General features: G+C 42.9%; 1 protein-coding gene and 1 pseudogene across 2 annotated transcripts; one reads left to right on the top strand and one right to left on the bottom strand.

The window, feature by feature from the left end:
* Positions 1 to 374: 374 nt before the first annotated feature.
* LOC123108114 (probable CoA ligase CCL12) lies at positions 375 to 4,941 on the bottom strand (annotated as a pseudogene).
* An 8,646-nt stretch (positions 4,942 to 13,587) lies between these two features.
* On the top strand, positions 13,588 to 18,376 carry LOC123105520 (probable CoA ligase CCL12). 2 transcript variants are annotated; one of them, XM_044527601.1, is made up of 14 exons: positions 13,591 to 13,989; positions 14,358 to 14,487; positions 14,591 to 14,850; positions 14,961 to 15,162; positions 15,240 to 15,280; positions 15,499 to 15,621; positions 15,777 to 15,850; positions 15,967 to 16,187; positions 16,461 to 16,555; positions 16,637 to 16,853; positions 16,931 to 17,056; positions 17,407 to 17,505; positions 17,595 to 17,804; positions 17,876 to 18,376. In XM_044527601.1, exons 1-14 carry the CDS (start codon positions 13,712 to 13,714, stop codon positions 17,987 to 17,989), a joined length of 2,190 nt encoding a protein of 729 aa, XP_044383536.1. In that variant the 5' UTR covers positions 13,591 to 13,711; the 3' UTR covers positions 17,990 to 18,376. The 2 variants fall into 2 exon arrangements, with proteins under 2 accessions (XP_044383535.1, XP_044383536.1); XM_044527600.1 differs by having other exon boundaries at positions 13,588 to 13,989; positions 16,461 to 16,853.
* The last annotated feature ends 354 nt before the right edge of the window (positions 18,377 to 18,730 follow it).

Below are 18,730 nucleotides of genomic sequence, written 5' to 3'. Positions count from 1 at the left end.
GAGTACCATGCATGACTGGTACATTAATTAAGATAGCTCAAGTCACAATGATAATTCTTTTGGGCATGCAGAGGTCATACTGTAATGCCATAGAGTTGTATTGAAGCGAGGTGCAAATATACTCTTATTGTTTTTCCCAACACAAATTGGATTTCAATTTGATATTTCAAACGGATACTTGATGCATAAATTCAGTTTTTTAAGACACTAGTTTGCCAGGTAAAGTACCCCCCCAAAAAAACATAAGGACACTACATGATGCAACTCGTCTTGTCTTAATATAATGGTACAAAGAGAAAACGTACTATTTGAAGATGTGATGACATAAAACCCCTCAAACATACAGTGATCCGATTTTAGCAACCATCGCCTTATATATTACTTCAAATGAGCTGAGGACATACAATACAATAAGAAGTCTGTGTGAATCTGCACACCCCCAATGAACTGAATGAACACAACAGAAAGGGATTCGAACCGGTGCTTATGTGCAGACCCAGAGTTCAATAATCACTTGCATTATGAAGAGTCATTCCCTATTGAAAAAAGAGATAACTATCCCTCAGGTCTCCTATAGCTTGCTGCGATTCCCGAGTTCTCGCTTCAGCTGATCCCTCAGGACCCTTCTCAGCAGCTTGTTCGAAGCGGTTCTCGGGAACTCGGGGACGACTTTCACATAGCTCACCTGTCAGGACGAGCAAACGATCCCAATTCCCTCATTAATAACATGTGTCCATCTGATCATCTGAACTGAACGTCAGAAAAAAGAAGCTCTCACCTTGAAAAGGGGATTGAGGTTCCTCTGGATAGCTCTCTGGAACTTTCCCTTCAGAAGATTTGCATCATAGGTTGCGGATCTATCTTTAAGCACTGCCAGGATAGCCAGTTGTTCTGGCCCCCCGCCGGGAGGTTTGACGCTAACAGCTGCTGTTTCTAGAAGACCCTCGTCGGCTCCATTACAAACCCGTTCAATCTCCACTGAACTTGTCTGTTCATGCAAGAGCAACATTGACTTGGTTTCATGAAATGCAAACAAGAGATTGAAAACATTGAAAGGAGGAGCTTCAACCTTAATCCCTCCAAGATTCAGTGTCGTCTGCTCTGCCCTGCACGATATAGTAGCCACCTGCTGTCCTCTGGATTATATCTCCGTGTCGTCGGAGTTGCTGCAGTAGAGGTACCGTCACAACGTGTTAATTTTTTCACCATTCTGGTTATTACTGATAACTTCTAATAGTATTTGGTTGGTTCAGCAAAGGGAACATTGACTCAAATTGCTGGTTTTTTCATAGCACACTTTGCAACTTATGTCAGAGCACAGTAACATGTCAAAATCACATATTTGCTTATTGTCTTCTAGCTAGGACTCCAGTGGAAAATTTGGAGAACATACCTATTTTGTAAACCTTAACAACAGTTGACTACTGCGACTGTTGAATATCTTCCCAACAATTTTTGTCAAGCAGTTTAGATAAATGGCAAAAGCGAAGCAACCACATGGACTGATGTTAAAATTATGAAAATACGCTGTGTTCATATAGGAGTCTAAATGGAGAACTGATGTGAGAGACTCCATACCCGTCCTCTGTAAACGGGCATTCCATCGAAGTAGACCTTATCATGGTCAGCATTGAGAAGCCGATCGGTGGCACCAAAATATAAAGGGAAGAGACCGACTTCTCCAGAACACGGTACATCATCAGGCTGTCATAGCAAACCTCAAATGTTTATGCTGCAAACGCAATCACCTAACACAGAAAATTCAACGGAGAATACTCACATATGGATTTCCCTGTTCATCGAGTATGACAAATCCAGTGGACATTGATGCACCACTGAAAGCTCCAAAAACTTGTGGCTGCAAAAGACTCCCCTGAATGAATGAGGATGCCAGCTCTGTGCCCCCACAACATTCAACAATGGGCTTGTAACAGGTCCGCGAAGATATCCACAGATTATCATCAATATCGGAAGCCTCCCCTGTTGTAGCAAGTACCCTGCAATTGTTGAATTGTAGCTCCTTACGACGAGCATGTAATGAAGTTGAAAGGCTTTCTAACAGTGTAAGTAGAAACTCACCTGATTTTGGTCCAGTCTAGCCCTTTAGTATGATTCCCAGCCTTCCATGACTTCACCAAGCTAGGCACAGATCCTAATGCACTCACATGGGCATCCTGCAATTTATTTTGATGGACCCATGAAGCGCATGAGTAAGCGCAGTTTATATTTAGCTTCTAACATGAATATGCAGGTACTTTTTGACAAATCCTGCCCGATTCATTCACAAAATAAGAGCTCTATGAACTATGATACTGCATAGAAAAAAAACTAAAAAGTGAACAGGGATAAATTGACTTTAGCAGTTTAAATCAAGAGATGGTGAAAATTACGCCACACCTGGACAAATTTGCAGAAACCACGTCCAAGTGGAGAACCATGATATAAAGCCAATGTCGCACCATTTAGAAAGCATAAGAACAACTGTATAGGTCCCATTACCCAACCCAGATTTGTAGGCAAGCAGCTAATGTCCTTTGGGCGAACATCCAAATTTGCCCAGGTATCAGCTCCACATCTGATGGGACAAAGTTGTGTCCATGGTATAGCTTTTGGCTCTCCTGCGCCCAAATCAAATAAAACAGATCAAAATCACGCTTAAATTTGTGAGCCGGAGATGAAAGGAAATTGCATCAGAAACTCAGGGTAGTATATACCAGTTGTTCCTGATGAAAACAGTATATTAATTAGGGCGTCTGCAGATTGATAAACTGGAGAGTACATGGGTGACCTGCAAATCCAAGACATATGGCTGCCATGTTGGTCACATCACAAAATCGCCTCTGTTTTGCCATGTTGGTCACATCACAGTTGTCTATTTCTGTCTGACATGGGAAGGATCAAATTTGTTGCATACCTTCCAGCAGCACGAGAAAGAAAATCTTTCCAGGACATATCGCCATTCCTTAGTGTAACTCCAAGACAGTCTCCGGTTGCAGGAATTACAATAGCTTTACATGAAGTCCCTTTCATGACACAGCTGAAGAATTTGATCTATTTAGGTACGTGCTGAGAATTGGTCTGTGATAGTTCAGTAATTACATGCAAAAAAGTATAAATGAAACATATATTCTTAAATCAAAGCAAAAAGGTAGTTTTCGCACATGCGATCCTACCAAAAGTTACTAATTGTTTCTTGTTATAGTTGAGCAAATAAATTTACTGAAACACATATATTAAATAAATAATTTGATCGATCAAATACCTGTAAAGAGGAAATTTCTTCCCTCCCCTAATTATGAAATCCTGGAATATCGTGAAATTAGTATGAGCACTACTATAGTACCGACGTTCATGAGACATGCTAGTTGCTACGGTCAAACCTGAGTAAAAATTGCCTTTGCTTTTGCGACCCTCATGCGAGTGCCAATCTCCTGAGGTGCAAAACTGTCTGCTATTGACACAACAACAAAGCCTCCAAGGATGATTGCCAAATAAATAATGACCGCGTTGCATGTCATAGGCATGTCGATTGCAATACGGTCCCCCTTTTGGAACATGGTATCAAGGGCATTTGCAACAGTCCTGAAAACACCGAAGCAAAAAACCCATGATGATGAAATCCTCGAAGAAAACAAAAGAAAATTAAAGGTTTCTGCATGCATGCCCCCTACTCTTAATTTGATAAGAGATGCATACATCACTTGGGTGCGAAGCTCCTTCAATGACATACGGTTCACCGGATAATCATCGAAGCCCTCATCCCTCCATAAAATTGCCGTGCTATCATCTGTCTTGTTTTGGGAAGGCCATGGTAGGAGACAGCATTCAGCAATGTTGAGCACTGCACCTGGGAACCATGTTCCTCCCTTCTTTGATTTATCCGACGCATCTAGGATCGACGTTGGTTCTCGTAGGAACTTGATGGAGAGCTCCTTTAGCACAATTTTCCAGTAGACCTATGCAATGATCACCAAGGGGGCTATATTATGATTTATGAAGAAATAAAACTTTGAACTGATGTTCTAGCTGTTGGCTTGTACTGCATACGAAGTAAATTCCAAATTCTAAACTGACCTCCTGATTCTCAACGGCAAACTTGTGGAAGAGGCCAAAGCTTGAAATTGGATCCTTATATGATGCCCCTAACAACTTAGGTCCATTCTCTTCCATCACTCTCCCAAGATTTGTTTGCTTGCAGTCAGTCCTGTAGCAATCAAATACATAAATCGATCATGAAGTAAAGTAACCATATACTGATATACATCAAATCAATCATCGTAATCACATAGCGCGCACGATGTGAATTTACACTAAACCCCAATTACAGTCATGTCTTATGAGCTATCAAGATTTTATCGCTGATAATTACTACTCCCCCCGTTCCAAAATAAGTGTCGTGGTTTTAGTCCAAACGGAGGGAGCACTATCGGTTGTTGCTAGACTAAAATACTTGGGTCAAGTGGAACCATAAGCTTAATTAACTGGTTGGTTGGTTCAGATAGTTGCAGACTTGCAGTCACTTTCATCGCTGATTAGTCATTGATTGCTCCCAGCACCATCAAACACCATCACAGACGATCCTCCCACTCCCCGGTTGGATCAAACGTTTCGGAGCAAAACGTGGAAGAGAATGGACGGCGGACGGCGGACGGCGAGACTTACGGGGAGGGGAACCAGTAGGGCGGCGGGCCCCGGGCGGCGCGGTCCCAGCCGGCGTAGACGGAATAGTACACCAGCTGGTGGAGCGCGTGCGGGTGGTCCGGCCGCAGCACCCGTGCCGCCACGACCGCCGCCCACACGGCGGCCGCGTCGTCGTGACCTCCAACCGCCGAGCGGAGCGCGGCGAGGAAGGGCCCCGCGTCGGCAGCGGCGAGCCCGGCCGCCTCCACGTCGCTGACGCGGACCTCCCGCACGCTCCCCCTCGCGATCGCCGCCATGTGTCCCCCGCGTGCGCGCTCGCCCGCTCGCTCTCGGCCAGCTGCCTCGCGCGCGAGCTCGCCCGCTCGCTCTCGGCCAGCTGCCTCGCGCGCGAGTGGTATGGTCTACGGCCGGTGACACTCCGCTAATTTATGGGCGCGCGCATCTGGAGCTGGCTGGGCCAACAACGACGATGCGAACGAGGAAGAGAGGTAAAAGAAACACGAGGCGGTGTTCGATGGAGTGGTTGTGGGTTGCTGCGCGCGGCAGCCGAATCGGATGGAAAGAGATGGCTGACGGCGGCGGCGGCTACGGCGAGGCGACTTGTTCAGAGGGCGGCAAATTTAAATTCTTCATGCCAAAATTGCATAGGCCAGAGGCTATCTGCAGATGGAAACATACCGCCAAACCGGATTCTACCAGAATACAGTATGTATCCTTGAATACCATGTATATTTGATTAACTACTCCCTCCGTTCCAAATTACTTGTCTTGGATTTGTATAGATACGAAAGTATCTAGCACTAAAATGAGTCTAGATACATTTGTATCTAGACAAATCCAAGACAAGTAATTCGGAACAGAGGAAGTAGATGATACCCCGCGCGTTGCTGCGGAAAATCAAGCTAAGAAATTTAGCTAGAAATTTATAGACAAATATGAGAGAACTTCTTAAGTGGGGAACACACACTTACATAAGGCTTCTCGCCAGCTGATTACTTGGATGTTGCCTATCCCGTCTTTTGTTTTTCTACTTTCCTACAATCCTGAGTGACATTATGTATTTCTTCCCATGACACAGGCATGTGTGCATTCTCCTTTACCTCACATCTCAATGTTGTAGACCAATTAACAATAGGGATATGAAATTCAGAAACTATTATAATAATTAGTTACTGACTGAACATGGTGCAAATGAGTAAAAGTCCATAATTTAGAACATGGTATGATTGACTTAATGATGTCTGCAAGTACCACTTTGGTTAGAATCTATTTCTTACCATATTGTTCTGTGCATACCTACGGCCAAAGGACCGATGAACAGAAAATCTTAGAAGTCAATCATTAAGACAGAGAGAGGTTCACTTAGCATATAATTCACAATGCTCTGCTTTGAAAACTACATATTCTACTAACTCCCTTTGTATAAAACAATTTGACAATGAGAAAGAGGGACATCTCCGACATTTTAAAAAATAAATGACACAAAAATAACATATGTAGAAACAAGATGAGATGGGATTATCCTTGACTACGTCCCAAAGATTAGGTTCACTTCACTTGCTGTGTGTTTGGATTTACATCAAATACCTTTTCAACATGACAAAACGAAAGATCCCTACAAACAACATGAGAGGGGTGAGTTAATTTTAGCAGATTAATGCAGCCCCTATATCTTGATGTTGTTGCTTAAATAGAAATAAATAGTACTAATAAGAAAGGTAAAACATCGATTTCCAAAATCAAACTAATTGAACTGCAGCAGCATGAATTGTCCAACCATATGTACATCCAACCAGGAAAGAATTTTGGTGTGTCACGGACTCACGGACGCCTTCCTACGGAACGGATGACTACTGAATCTTGTGTACGGGAGGACGACCTGCTCGCCTACCAGTACCAGTGCACCGGATAACAGAGAATGGTTGTAGAGGTCGTAAGCAAATGTAAGGGAACGCCAAGAAGTAAAGTAAAAAGGATGGAGTTAGAACCTGCGGATGGGAAGGACATAGTGAGATCGCCGGATGGAGCCAAGCAGAGCATTGAAGTAGAATAATACAAAGGGAGTTCCTCTCCATGCATATTACTCTACTATCATAAAATGTCTGTACGATGGCAGAAATTCATGAACACCGCACAAATGCAATTGCAGTTGTGGCATGCAACATAGTGACGACGTGGCTGCGGCCGTAATCCGGAGAGTCGTAGTTTGCTCACTCCACTCGTCGAAATCGGCTCCATGGCAGGGATCGCGAGTCCAGTGCCCATTGCTGAGGTCCTCGTGTTCGTGGCCAAGGAGATCAAGTGAAGGGGAATTATTTTTTCTAGGGAGAAGGGGGTTGAGAATCTAGGAGAGAGAGCGGTCGTATTCCCTAAAATGCCCGATTGTTTTCCCTAAAAAACGCTTGGTGGTTTAACTCCCTGATTACTGCAGCAATTAACGTGATACTTCTATTTGCTATGGGACGTGCATGCATATGCATTGGTTGCATGCTCCTTATTTCTGGCACTATGGAGTTCTCGCCCTCTAATTATCCAGCCCGCTGATTTCTTCCCCTCAAGCGTCGCGCATATAGGTGGAGGATATGGAGCGAGATCGAGGGGGAAAACTGTCATTGTCCCTTCATGACCTGCTGGGTTAATAAATTCGAACGAATGAGGTACTAATTATTTGTGATAATTATTTTAGAAAATAAATGATGACATGGATGCATGGCTGCATTATGCATGTCGATTGGTTGGTGTTTGGGACTGAGCGCTGATGTGGCATTTATGCTGATGTGGACAGTTTGCATGTAGAGAGAATTGTTAGTAGTGGGGATCAACTTCTTAAGAATAGAGGATTTCACTCATTTCTGCTGTGTTCTTTCCGTTTTAGATAGGACTCACCCATCCACCCAATGCTTTTTAGATCGCTCGTGCGCTGCAACAGGAGAAAAAAACATAATCTTCAGTGGCCATGATCACATTTTGCTACATCACCGAGATACACTATCACTCTCTATTTCGTGAAATCATGAACATTTTTTAAACTCATGAACATATTTAAAATCATGGGCATTTTTCAAATTCATGAACACTTTTACAAATTTTCGAACATTTTCTAAAATAAAGAACATTTTTTGAATTCATTAACATTTTATACTATTTGCAAACGTTTCTTTAAAAATTGTGAACAATTTTTAAACAATTTTCTTTAATCAAGGAACATTTCTAGAATGGATGAACATTGTTTTGGAAATTGGTGGATCAATTTTTGAAATTCAAGAATATTTTTTGGATTTAGTGAATATTTTTTCAAATGCATGATCATTTTTTGAATCAGCGAACATTTATGAATGAATAAACTATTTTGTAAGTCACGAACAATTTTGAAATTTTTAGGATATTTTCCATTCATGAATATTTTTTGAATTTGCAAAATTTTGTTCAATCTTATTAACATTTTTTAATAATGATTTTTTAAACCATGAACATTTTTTTATTTTTCCTAAACATTTTTTGAATAAGCAAACATTTTTTATAAAATTATGAACATTTTATGTTTTATTAAACGTTTTATTTCAAAATTCTCATTTTTTTAATTTTTGAGTCCCAATTATGTAAAGGAGAAAAAAACAAAAACTGGAAAAAAAATAGAAAAATGAATTTTAGAAACAGGCCGCCTGGACATGATCCGGCCCAAACGGGCACCTCCCAGCGCGCAGAGTGCAGTATAGAAGGTCCCTACTGTATGGGCCGGCCCAGGCAAGGATTCCGATGTGTGAAACGTTTTTTTATCACTTACTAGCAAGATGCTCGTGCATTGCACGGAACATCAAGATGCATTTTTTTTACAAAACATCTGTTGTGATTGACCCATGCAAGAGTAATCCCATGTGTAAAAACTAATGATATCTCAAGAAATTTATCGGAAAAATGGTATCTCGAGAATTTCATCGAAAAAATGATATCTCGAGAAAGATGAGAGATAAGGTGAGGAGGAGTGGGGCGTGGTGGTGACTGGTGGTCGGACTGGGCGGAGGCATGGGGATGGACGGCGCCAGCAGCGGCCACCATGTCAGATTGTTCCAGAGATTTTCTTTTTTAATTGCTCAGCAATGAGGTTGTGGGAGATAAGGATGAACGAGGCAATGCCTTATCTGTAATTGTGGAGAGAGGTGCGGTTTTTTTTTGTAAAATTTGTCATAGTTTGCTTTCTATCCATCGGATGTAGATCAGACGGTCTATATTACAAGATGACAGGCACACCATCATCACCAACTCGATTTTTTATATTTTTTTATCACTTATAGGTGGCATTGGCGGGTAATATTTTGCAAGTTTGGGGTCAATTTTTGTGACGTACTGCAAGAAGCAATAGCCCTTTTTTTACAAAAAGGCCTTCATTGCTACTTTATTATCTCAAATCAAACTTACATCATTTGCTAAAGCATTCAAAATAAAACTCGGAGGTGTATCCGACCACACCATCGGTGGATTACCCCTCCCATAGCTAGCTAATTTATGAGCAACCATGTTTGTCTCTTTAACAATGTTCAATAATAACCTTCCCGAAACCTTATAGTAAACTACGACAATCATCTAGAATTGGTGCAGCCACAAGTGTGTATCCTTCATTCATTTTCATAGCATCCGTGATGATCATACTGTCCGAGTAGATCATGATCTTATCATAGCCAAGGCGCCATATGAACATGATACCCTGCCTGAAGGCCTCAGCCTCTGCTGATACGACATCACCAACGTGTGTCGTCCGCGTTGTTGCAGCCGCAATGAAACCTCCGACATGGTCACGCACCACCATCCCACACCCTCCCGTGTGGTCTTCCTCGGTGAAGGCTGCGTCTACATTCAGAATTTGCACCCCGACTTGTACTCTTTTCCATGTATTCTAACGATCCACTCGACTTGGCTCACTCATAGCACATTCATAGTTCAGTGACATAGCTCGGATGGACATCAACATAGCCCTTTTATTATTAGGTATAGATTTTAAAAGTTTATACCACAAATCTGTTTTTTAGAACCCTGTTTATTATTAGGCATATGAAAACGTCAACTATTTTGTAAAAAGGTTAGAAAGTCACATGACAAGAGAACGATTTGATCCATATAAGAAACACAACCGAATTGTTCTTAGCATGATTAGCTCCCAAGTGAATCCTAACCAATCTAGCAGACACTACTCTCCAAAAGTTAATAGATGGTGTTGTTGATGATGACTCCTTACCGTTGTGCTTCAAATGATAGTCTCCTCAACACTCAAACACTCTCTCATATATTTGGCTTTGGTAGAAGACAGGATTGAATGAAAAGCAACTTGAGAAAGGCTAGAAATCAAGGTTCAAATGGTTGGATTGAAATATCTTGATCTCAACACATGAGTAGGTGGTTCGCTCTCAGAAATGAGTAATGGAAGTAGTGGTTCGTTCTGATGGCTCTCTTAGAGAGTAGGTGGTGGTGGAGGGGTATAAATAGGCAGCACAAAAAATCCAACCGTAACAAGTCTTTGACCCAACTCGGTGACACCGATTCAAAAATCTCAGTGAGACCGACTAGTGTAAAAGACTTGACCGTTGAAGGTTCCGGTGAGACTGATCAGAACATCTCGGTGAGACCGATGTGCAGGGCAAGACCTCGTTTCGGTAGTTCCAATAGTTTCATCTTGGTAATTCCAAAATGAAGCAACTTCATTACAGAAACTTAGTTAGGCCATCTCGGTGATACCAAGATACATATTGGTTGTACCGAAATGTTAGGGTTTGGCATGTGGCAGTGTATGGGGTCATTTTTGGTGGGTCCGGATGGGAACAATTTGGTGGGACCGAGATGGACTTTAGGGTTTTGGATGAAAGTGATGTGGATAAGTGGTTGCGGATTTTGGAGCAATACCACCAAGCACTTAAGCAATTGAGTCATGATCAAAACCTCGCCCCTTTTTAATAGTATTGGCTTTCCTGTGGGCTCAATGTGATCTTGATGTGATCTTGGATCACTTAACAAAAAATATAGAGTGTTGGAGCCTTGCCAATTCTTGTCCTTAGCATTTTGAGGGGTCCACAATCAATAGTCCTTGCCTTGCCAATCATTGATCTTCTCTGAAATCTATTATCAACGAGCATTAGACCAATGATTTATATGTTGTTATTAATTATCAAAACCACCCGGAGATTAGTTGCACTTCCACCAAGCTAAGAGAACTTAGCGGCGCCTCACGGGATCAGACCACCTGCTCGATCGGTTTGGAGGCAGAGCACTACCAAGGCCACATCGCGGTTAGCTCAAGTACCCCTTGTTTAAGCATGTCAACTATTGTCCTGTCATAACTAACCACGACGTGTTTCTTTCTTAGGACCACCTCAAGGACGAAAAGTTCCTCAACACACCCATCGAGAACTATGCCTAGATGCAACATATCTTCTCCATTGGGATGGTAACCGGCAAGCATGCCATGGGCTCCAGTGAGCCGCTTGGTTCACCCATGCCTAACTATCCAAACACCCAGGAGTCAGAGACCATCATCCTTGATGGTCCTGATAAGGGTGGTAGGCACATTCCTGTGCTTGATAGAAAGAGGGGTGGCTTGATGGAGGACGGGTTGAGCGTCTTCAGCAGCATGACTGAGACCGTCAAGGAGGTGGAAACCGCCATTAGGAAGAGCGAACCGGTCGGAGTCCACCCAAACCTCTACGCCGCAGTCATGGACCAAGGTGGCTTAAGCCTAGAGGTTCTCATTGTTGTTTTGAGCCATCTGCTGGACAATAAGGCTAAGGGTGTTGTGTTTGTTGCCATAGAAGACACCCATAGGGTGCTCTGTCTTAGAACATGGCTGGGCAAACACTACTATTAGTGTTGTTTCAAGTGGTGGTGACGAGGTGCATGATCCTCGATGACGATGACAATGGCGACGTATATTTTGTGGTAGTTAGGGTTTGAAAACTACCGATGGTATGTATATACTAATGATGTGGTATATACTAACCCCTCATGCTGATAACAAATTTGTGGTGGTAGGATTGCACTCTCTTTTGGATGTAGTGATAGGATGACACCATAGTAGTGATAGGATGAACTTGCTATGCCACATGATCATGCATGCCTTCTTCTGTTACATGTCTAGCGTGCTCCATTGCTTGCCGCTTAAATAGTTGCTCTTCTACCATGCTAGGAGAAATGTTATGTGGTGTTCCGAGGAAGGGTTCCAGGGATTTACAGCTCATGAAAAACACGCGGCAAATAAGTGACGTATTATAAAAACAACCACTACAGAGGATTTAATAATAGGCAGGGTCAAAAAATGCATACTCCAAAACCGTGCTCAGGAGGCAGGCAGTGTTGAAGTTGGCAAGTCGGATTGATAGTTTGGGCTGAAGAACTTTATCATCATTGTCTAATTCGTTGTGACTGCAATGTAGCACGCACGCACGCACGGCACCACGCCTCCTACCTAACCACACCTACCCAGCAAAGCAACCAAACTCGAGCCTTATTAGGACGCGTCTAGCCGGTGGCCGGTTGCCCACTAGCACTCCGTGGTGGCCGGCCGAAAAAGGTAAGTTTTTGTCTTCCTGGCTCGTATTAGAAAAAGTAAACAGGTGTGGCCATATGTGAAGAGGATAAATAATTACAAAGCATCCATGTGAACAGATGTGAACGCATTTAATTTGTGTTTTCAGTTTTTAAAAAAATCATAACTTTCAAACCGCGTGTCGAAATTAAGATCCGTTTTCACTTTTGGAACCCTCGTGGCGTGCTCTTCGAAACTAGATCCCGCATGGCTATGTTTTGACGAAAAAAAATTTGTGCAATTTTCTCTCCGTTTTGTGCAACTGCCTAGCCGTCAGTGTGCAACTACCTGACAGGGATGTGCAACTTTTCTCCTATACCGTAAACATGCAGATTTCATTGATGGTGCAAAACTAACTCCTTCTCGTTGATGGTGCAAAACTAACTCCTTCCAATGAGATGTGCAACTTCGTCTGTTACCCAGGCCAACTGCATAGTAGTTGATCTGCAACTTTTCCCTGCCCGTGGATGTGCTTCACTATTTGCTGCATCGACCAACAACCTAATAGTGGATGTGCAACTTTGTATACTGCCACGGCCAACTGTCTAACTGTGATTTGCAACTTTCTCTCGCACCCCATGGATGTGTAGTTTTCCTGCTAGCACATGGCCCAAACCACCCCCTAGTGAGTTTTGCAACTTTAGCACTTTGTTTATATGCAAACTTTTTACAATCCTCATGAATGTCAATTTTTTACCATTCAACTGTCCCTGCCTGTGAGATGTGCGGCTTCGTATATTGCCCCTGGCCAACTACCTAGCAAACTATGTGCAACTCTGTTTGTTGGTCCCGCCAACTGAAAATACAGGTCCACAAATAGAGAGCGTAAGGAGTTGCACATTGACTAATAGGCAGTTGGCTTGAACGATAGACTAAGTTGCACATATCCCTTGCGGGGGAGGTGGGGGTAGGGTGTGCCAACAGTGAAAAACTACGCATCTACGAGTAGGGAGGAGAGTTGCACAACGACTACTAGGTAGTTGGTCGGGACAGTAGACTAGTTGCACCATATAGCACGAAAGTTGGCATCGAAAAAAATTCGTCGAAACATACCCATGTGGGATCTAGTTTCAAAAATCTTGTCACGAGAAATCCAACGGTGAAGACGGATCTAAATTCCGACGTATGGTTTGAAAGATACGACTTTTTAAAAATTTAAAAAATCCGAAATAAATAGACGTGAATCTGTTTTTCGTCACATGTGACAAGTCTGACCGCATTTAATGCTAATAGTCACATGCACTAGCAGACAATATATGCATGTATGCATGTGAGTGACAGAGCGGCCGCTCGTTCTTTCCGATAAGCGCGCGCACTTTTAAGATTTCTGGTTTTCTTTTTATTAATTTCTGGTCTTTCTCGTCGTCGTCGTCGTCCTCGTCAGACCAGCAAGTCAAAATGAAATGCCTGCGCCGATAACATAGCAGTGTCACTAGCACTCTCGCGCGAAGTCCGCGACCGCGAGGCAGGCGGAGAGCGAGCGAGCAGCCGAGCAGGCGGGCCATGGCGGCCACCGCGAGGGGCGGCGTGGGCGAGATCCGGGCGGGCGACGTGGAGGCGGCCGGGCTCGCCGCGGCGGACGCGGGGCCCTTCCTCGCCGCGCTCCGCTTGGCGACCGGCAAATACGGCGGCGACGCGGCCGCCGCGTGGGCGGCGGTCGTGGCGGCGGGGGTGCTGCGGCCGGACCACCCGCACGCGCTCCACCAGCTGGTCTACTACTCCGTCTACGCCGGCTGGGACCGCGCCAAGCGGGGCCCGCCGCCCTACTGGTTCCCCTCCCCGTAAGTCTCGCCGTCCGCCGTCCATTTTTCTTCTGGAAGTACGGCTGAACAGGGGTTCTGTCCCGGAGCTTAATTTGCTACCAACTGCTTGATCCAATCGGGTAGTGGGAGGACCGTTTGCTGGTGATGGGAGCAATCAATGGCTAATCAACGGTGAAAGAGACTGCTAGTCTAATTCCACCAACCAATTAAGCTCATGGTTCCATTTAACCCAGCATTTAGCCTAACAACAAAAGTTAAGACGTGGTACTATTTTGGTACCAGCTTATAACTGGTCTGTGGATTCGCATCATTTGACACTGCTATGTGATAGGACGATCGGTATATGTATACTTCACTTCATGACACGATTATCGCGATTGTTGCAGGATTGACTGCAAGGAAACGAATCTTGGGAGAGTGATGGGAGAGAATGGACCCAAGCTGTTAGGAGCATCATATAAGGATCCAATTTCAAGCTTTGGCCTCTTCCACAAATTCTCTGTTCATAATCAGGAGGTCAGCTTTTTTCTTTCTAAATTCACAGTGCAAGTGGACAACTAGAGCATCAGTTCAGAGTTTTTATTTCTTCATAATAACCTCCTAGGTGATCATTGCATAGGTCTACTGGAAAATAGTGCTGAAGGAGCTTTCCATCAAGTTTGTACGAGAACCAACATCGATTCTAGATGCGTCAGATAAATCAAAGAAGGGAGGAATATGGTTCCCAGGTGCAGTGCTCAACATTGCTGAATGTTGTCTGCTACCTTGGCCTTCCCAGAGCAAGACCGATGATAGCACAGCTATTGTCTGGAGGGATGAGGGCTTTGACGATTACCCAGTGAACCGTATGTCGTTGAAGGAGCTTCGCACCCAAGTGATGTATGTATCTCTTAACAAATTAAGAGTAGGGGGCATGCAGAAACCTTTAATTCTCTTCTTTTCTATTCTACAATTTCATCATCATGGTATTGTTGCTTTGGTATTTTCAGGACTGTTGCAAATGCCCTTGATACCATGTTCCAAAAGGGCGACCATATTGCAATAGACATGCCCATGACGTGCAATGCGGTCATTGTTTATTTGGCAATCATCCTTGGAGGCTTTGTTGTGGTGGGAATAGCAGACAGTTTTGCACCTCAGGAGATTGCGACTCGCATGAGGGTCGCAAAAGCAAAGGCAATCTTTACTCAGGTTTGACCATAGAAACGAGCAAGTCTTATGATCATCAGTACTGTAGTATTGCTTATACTAATTTCTTGAGATTTCAGGATTTCATAATTAGGGGAGGGAAGAAATTTCCACTTTATAGGTATATGATTGATCAAATTATTAGTTAATATCTGTGTTTCAGTAACTTAATTTGCTCAACTTTAACAAGCAATGTAGTTATTTGGTAGGATCACATCTTGCGAAAATAATCATTTTGCTTTGATTTAACAATATAGGTTTCATTTATACTTTTTGCGTGAACATACTGAACTATCACAACAATTATCAGCACTCATCTAAGTAGATCTAATTCTTCAGCCGTGTCATGGAAGGGACTTCATCCAAAGCTATTGTGATCCCTGCAACTGGAGACCTTCTTGGAGTTACACCAAGGAATGGTGACATATCCTGGAAAGATTTTCTTTCTCGTTCTGCTGGAAGGTATGCAACAAATTTGTTCCCTCCCATGACACACAATAATAAATGACTTCGTGTTCAGAGGCTTTCTTTCCATGAAAACTTTAACACCTAGATTGCAAAACATACGTGATTTTGTGATGTGACCAACATGACACCTGTATATCTTGGATTTGCAGGTCATCGATATACTCTCCAGTTTATCAATCTGCAGACGCCCTAATTAATATACTGTTTTCATCAGGAACAACTGGTATAGACTACCCTGAGTTGTTTCTGACGCTGTTTCCTTTTATCTTTGGTTGCACTGTTTCTCTCGTTGACAACTTCATGCGTGATTTTGATCTGTTCTATTTGATTTTGGTGCAGGGGAGCCAAAAGCTATACCATGGACACAACTTTGTCCCATAAGATGTGGAGCTGATACCTGGGGACATTTGGATGTTCGCCCAAAGGACATAGGCTGCTGGCCTACAAATCTGGGTTGGGTTATGGGACCTATTCAACTATTCTCATCCTTTCTAAATGGTGCGACGTTGGCTTTATATCATGGTTCTCCTCTTGGACGTGGCTTCTGCAAATTTGTCCAGGTGTGGCCTATGTTGCACCATCTCTTGGTTTAAACTGCTAAAGTCGATTTAACCTTGTGTGGATTTCTTTTAGTTAAGTAGGGTTTTGCCATGAGCTTATTTAGGTATCCAGTACTTGTCTTGAATTGAGCATAGATAAAGCTTATTGGCTACCTAATTAACCTCAGTCTGTGGATGCTAGGATTTAGTCAAAAGTCCCTGCATATTAAATTAGAAGCTAAATATAAATTACTCTTACTCATGTGCTTCATGGTAATGTCCATTAACTTGCAGGATGCCCGTGTGAGTGTATTAGGGTCTGTGCCTAGCTTGGTGAAATCATGGAAGGCTGGTAATCTTACTGAAGGGCTAGACTGGACCAAAATCAGGCAAGTTGCTACTTACACTGTTAGAAAGCACTCGATTTCATCACAACCTCGTCGAAAGGAGCTACAATTCTGGAATTGCAGGGTACTTGCCACAACAGGGGAGGCTTCTGATATTGATGATAATCTGTGGCTATCTTCACGTACCTGTTACAAACCCATTGTTGAGTGCTGTGGTGGCACAGAGCTGGCATCCTCATACATTCAAGGGAGTCTTCTGCAGCCACAAGCTTTTGGAGCTTTCAGTGGTGCATCGATGTCCACTGGGTTTGTCATACTCGATGAGCAGGGAAATCCATATGTAAGTATTGTCCATAGAATATTCTAAGTTTGGTGATTGTGTTCGCTGCATTAACCATTTGATGTTTGCTGTGACAGCCTGATGATCTACCTTGTTCTGGAGAAGTGGGCCTCTTCCCTTTATATTTTGGTGCTACTAATCGGCTTCTCAATGCTGACCATGATAAGGTTTACTTCGATGGAATGCCCATTTACAGAGGACGGGTATGCAGTCGAATACCTCAGTTTTTCAAATCTAAACTGCTGGAAAAAATATGAAGATATTCGATATTTGCAGTAGTCAACATTTTAAGCTTTATAAAATCACTATGTTCTCCAAGTTTTCCAGTGGAGCCCTACCGAGAAGATGAGAAGCACATATGTTATTCAGACATGTTATTGTTCTCTGACATAAGTTTCAGTGATTAGTGTGCTATGAAAAAAGTAGCAACGTCTTAGTCAATGTTCCCTTTGCTGAACCAACCAAATAAATCTAACTACATGCTGTTAGAAGTTATCAGTAATAACCAGAATGGTTAAAAACTTAACACGTTGTAACAGTACTTCTGTTGCAGCAACTCCGACGACATGGAGATATAATCCAGAGGACAGTAGGTGGTTACTATATCGTGCAGGGCAGAGCAGACGATACTATGAATCTTGGAGGGATTAAGGTTGAAGCTCTTCCTTTTAATGTTTTCAGTCTCTTGTTATCATCCTTGCATTTCATGAAACCAATTCAATGTTGCTCTTGCACGAACAGACAAGTTCAGTGGAGATCGAACGGGTTTGTAATGGAGCCGATGAGGGTTTGCTAGAAACAGCAGCTGTTGGCATCAAACCTTCCGGCGGGGGACCAGAACAACTGGCTATCTTGGCAGTGCTAAAAGATAGATCGGCACCATACGATGCAAATATTCTGAAGGGAAAGTTCCAGACAGCCATCCAGAAGAACCTCAATCCCCTTTTCAGGGTAAGAGTCTCTCTTTCTAAAGTTCAGTTCACATGATCAGATGGGCGCATGTATAATGAGGGAATTGACAGGTGAGCTACGTCAAAGTCGTCCCCGAGTTCCCGAGAACTGCTTCGAACAAGCTGCTGAGAAGGGTCCTGAGGGATCAGCTGAAGCAAGAACTTGCAAGTCGCAGCAAGCTATAATGCACCTGAGGGCCAATTATCTCTTTTCAACAAGAAAATGGCTCTTCATAATCCAAGTTTATTGAACTAATGGTGTGTTACATAAGCGATGGTTCGATTCCCTTTCATTCACTTCATTGAGGGTGTGTAGTTTCATAACACTTGTTATTGTATTGTATGTGTTCAGCGCATTAGAAGTAATAAGGCGATGGCTTGCTAAAATCGGACCACTCTGTATGTTTGAAGGTTTTTAAGCCATCACATTTTCTTATGTTTTCTCTTTACATCTTTATAAAACAAGATGAGCGGCATTATGTAGTGTCAGATCAAAACTCGGATATGTTTACTTTTTGTTACTCTTGCAAACTAATGATTTTATAATCTGAACTTCTTTAGACAGTTTCTAAAGTATCGAGTATCCATTTAAAGTACGTATCAAATTCAAATCTGAATATGCAAATTTCCATATATACCAGTCATGCATGATCCCACGTCTGAAAGATTAATACTTACATCCTCCGTTCCAAAATATATGTCGTTCTGGTAAGCTAAGCTAGTCTAGTAGAACGACATGTATTTTGAAACAGAGGTAGTAGATATGTTTTGATCATATACTACTGTAAAACAAAATCCATATCAGTGACTCTGCACGCACGCCCTGCGTAGGCGGCTAATTTGTCTTGTGGGAAGCTCAGGTGGGTGTAAGTTTTAATCTACCAATTTTCCAACCTAAAATCTAAAAAGTGCATACGCACTATTTGG

This window comes from Triticum aestivum, chromosome 5A (assembly GCF_018294505.1).
Source record: "Triticum aestivum cultivar Chinese Spring chromosome 5A, IWGSC CS RefSeq v2.1, whole genome shotgun sequence".
Taxonomy (NCBI): Eukaryota; Viridiplantae; Streptophyta; class Magnoliopsida; order Poales; family Poaceae; genus Triticum; species Triticum aestivum.
This window is presented reverse-complemented; position numbering and strand designations above follow the sequence as displayed.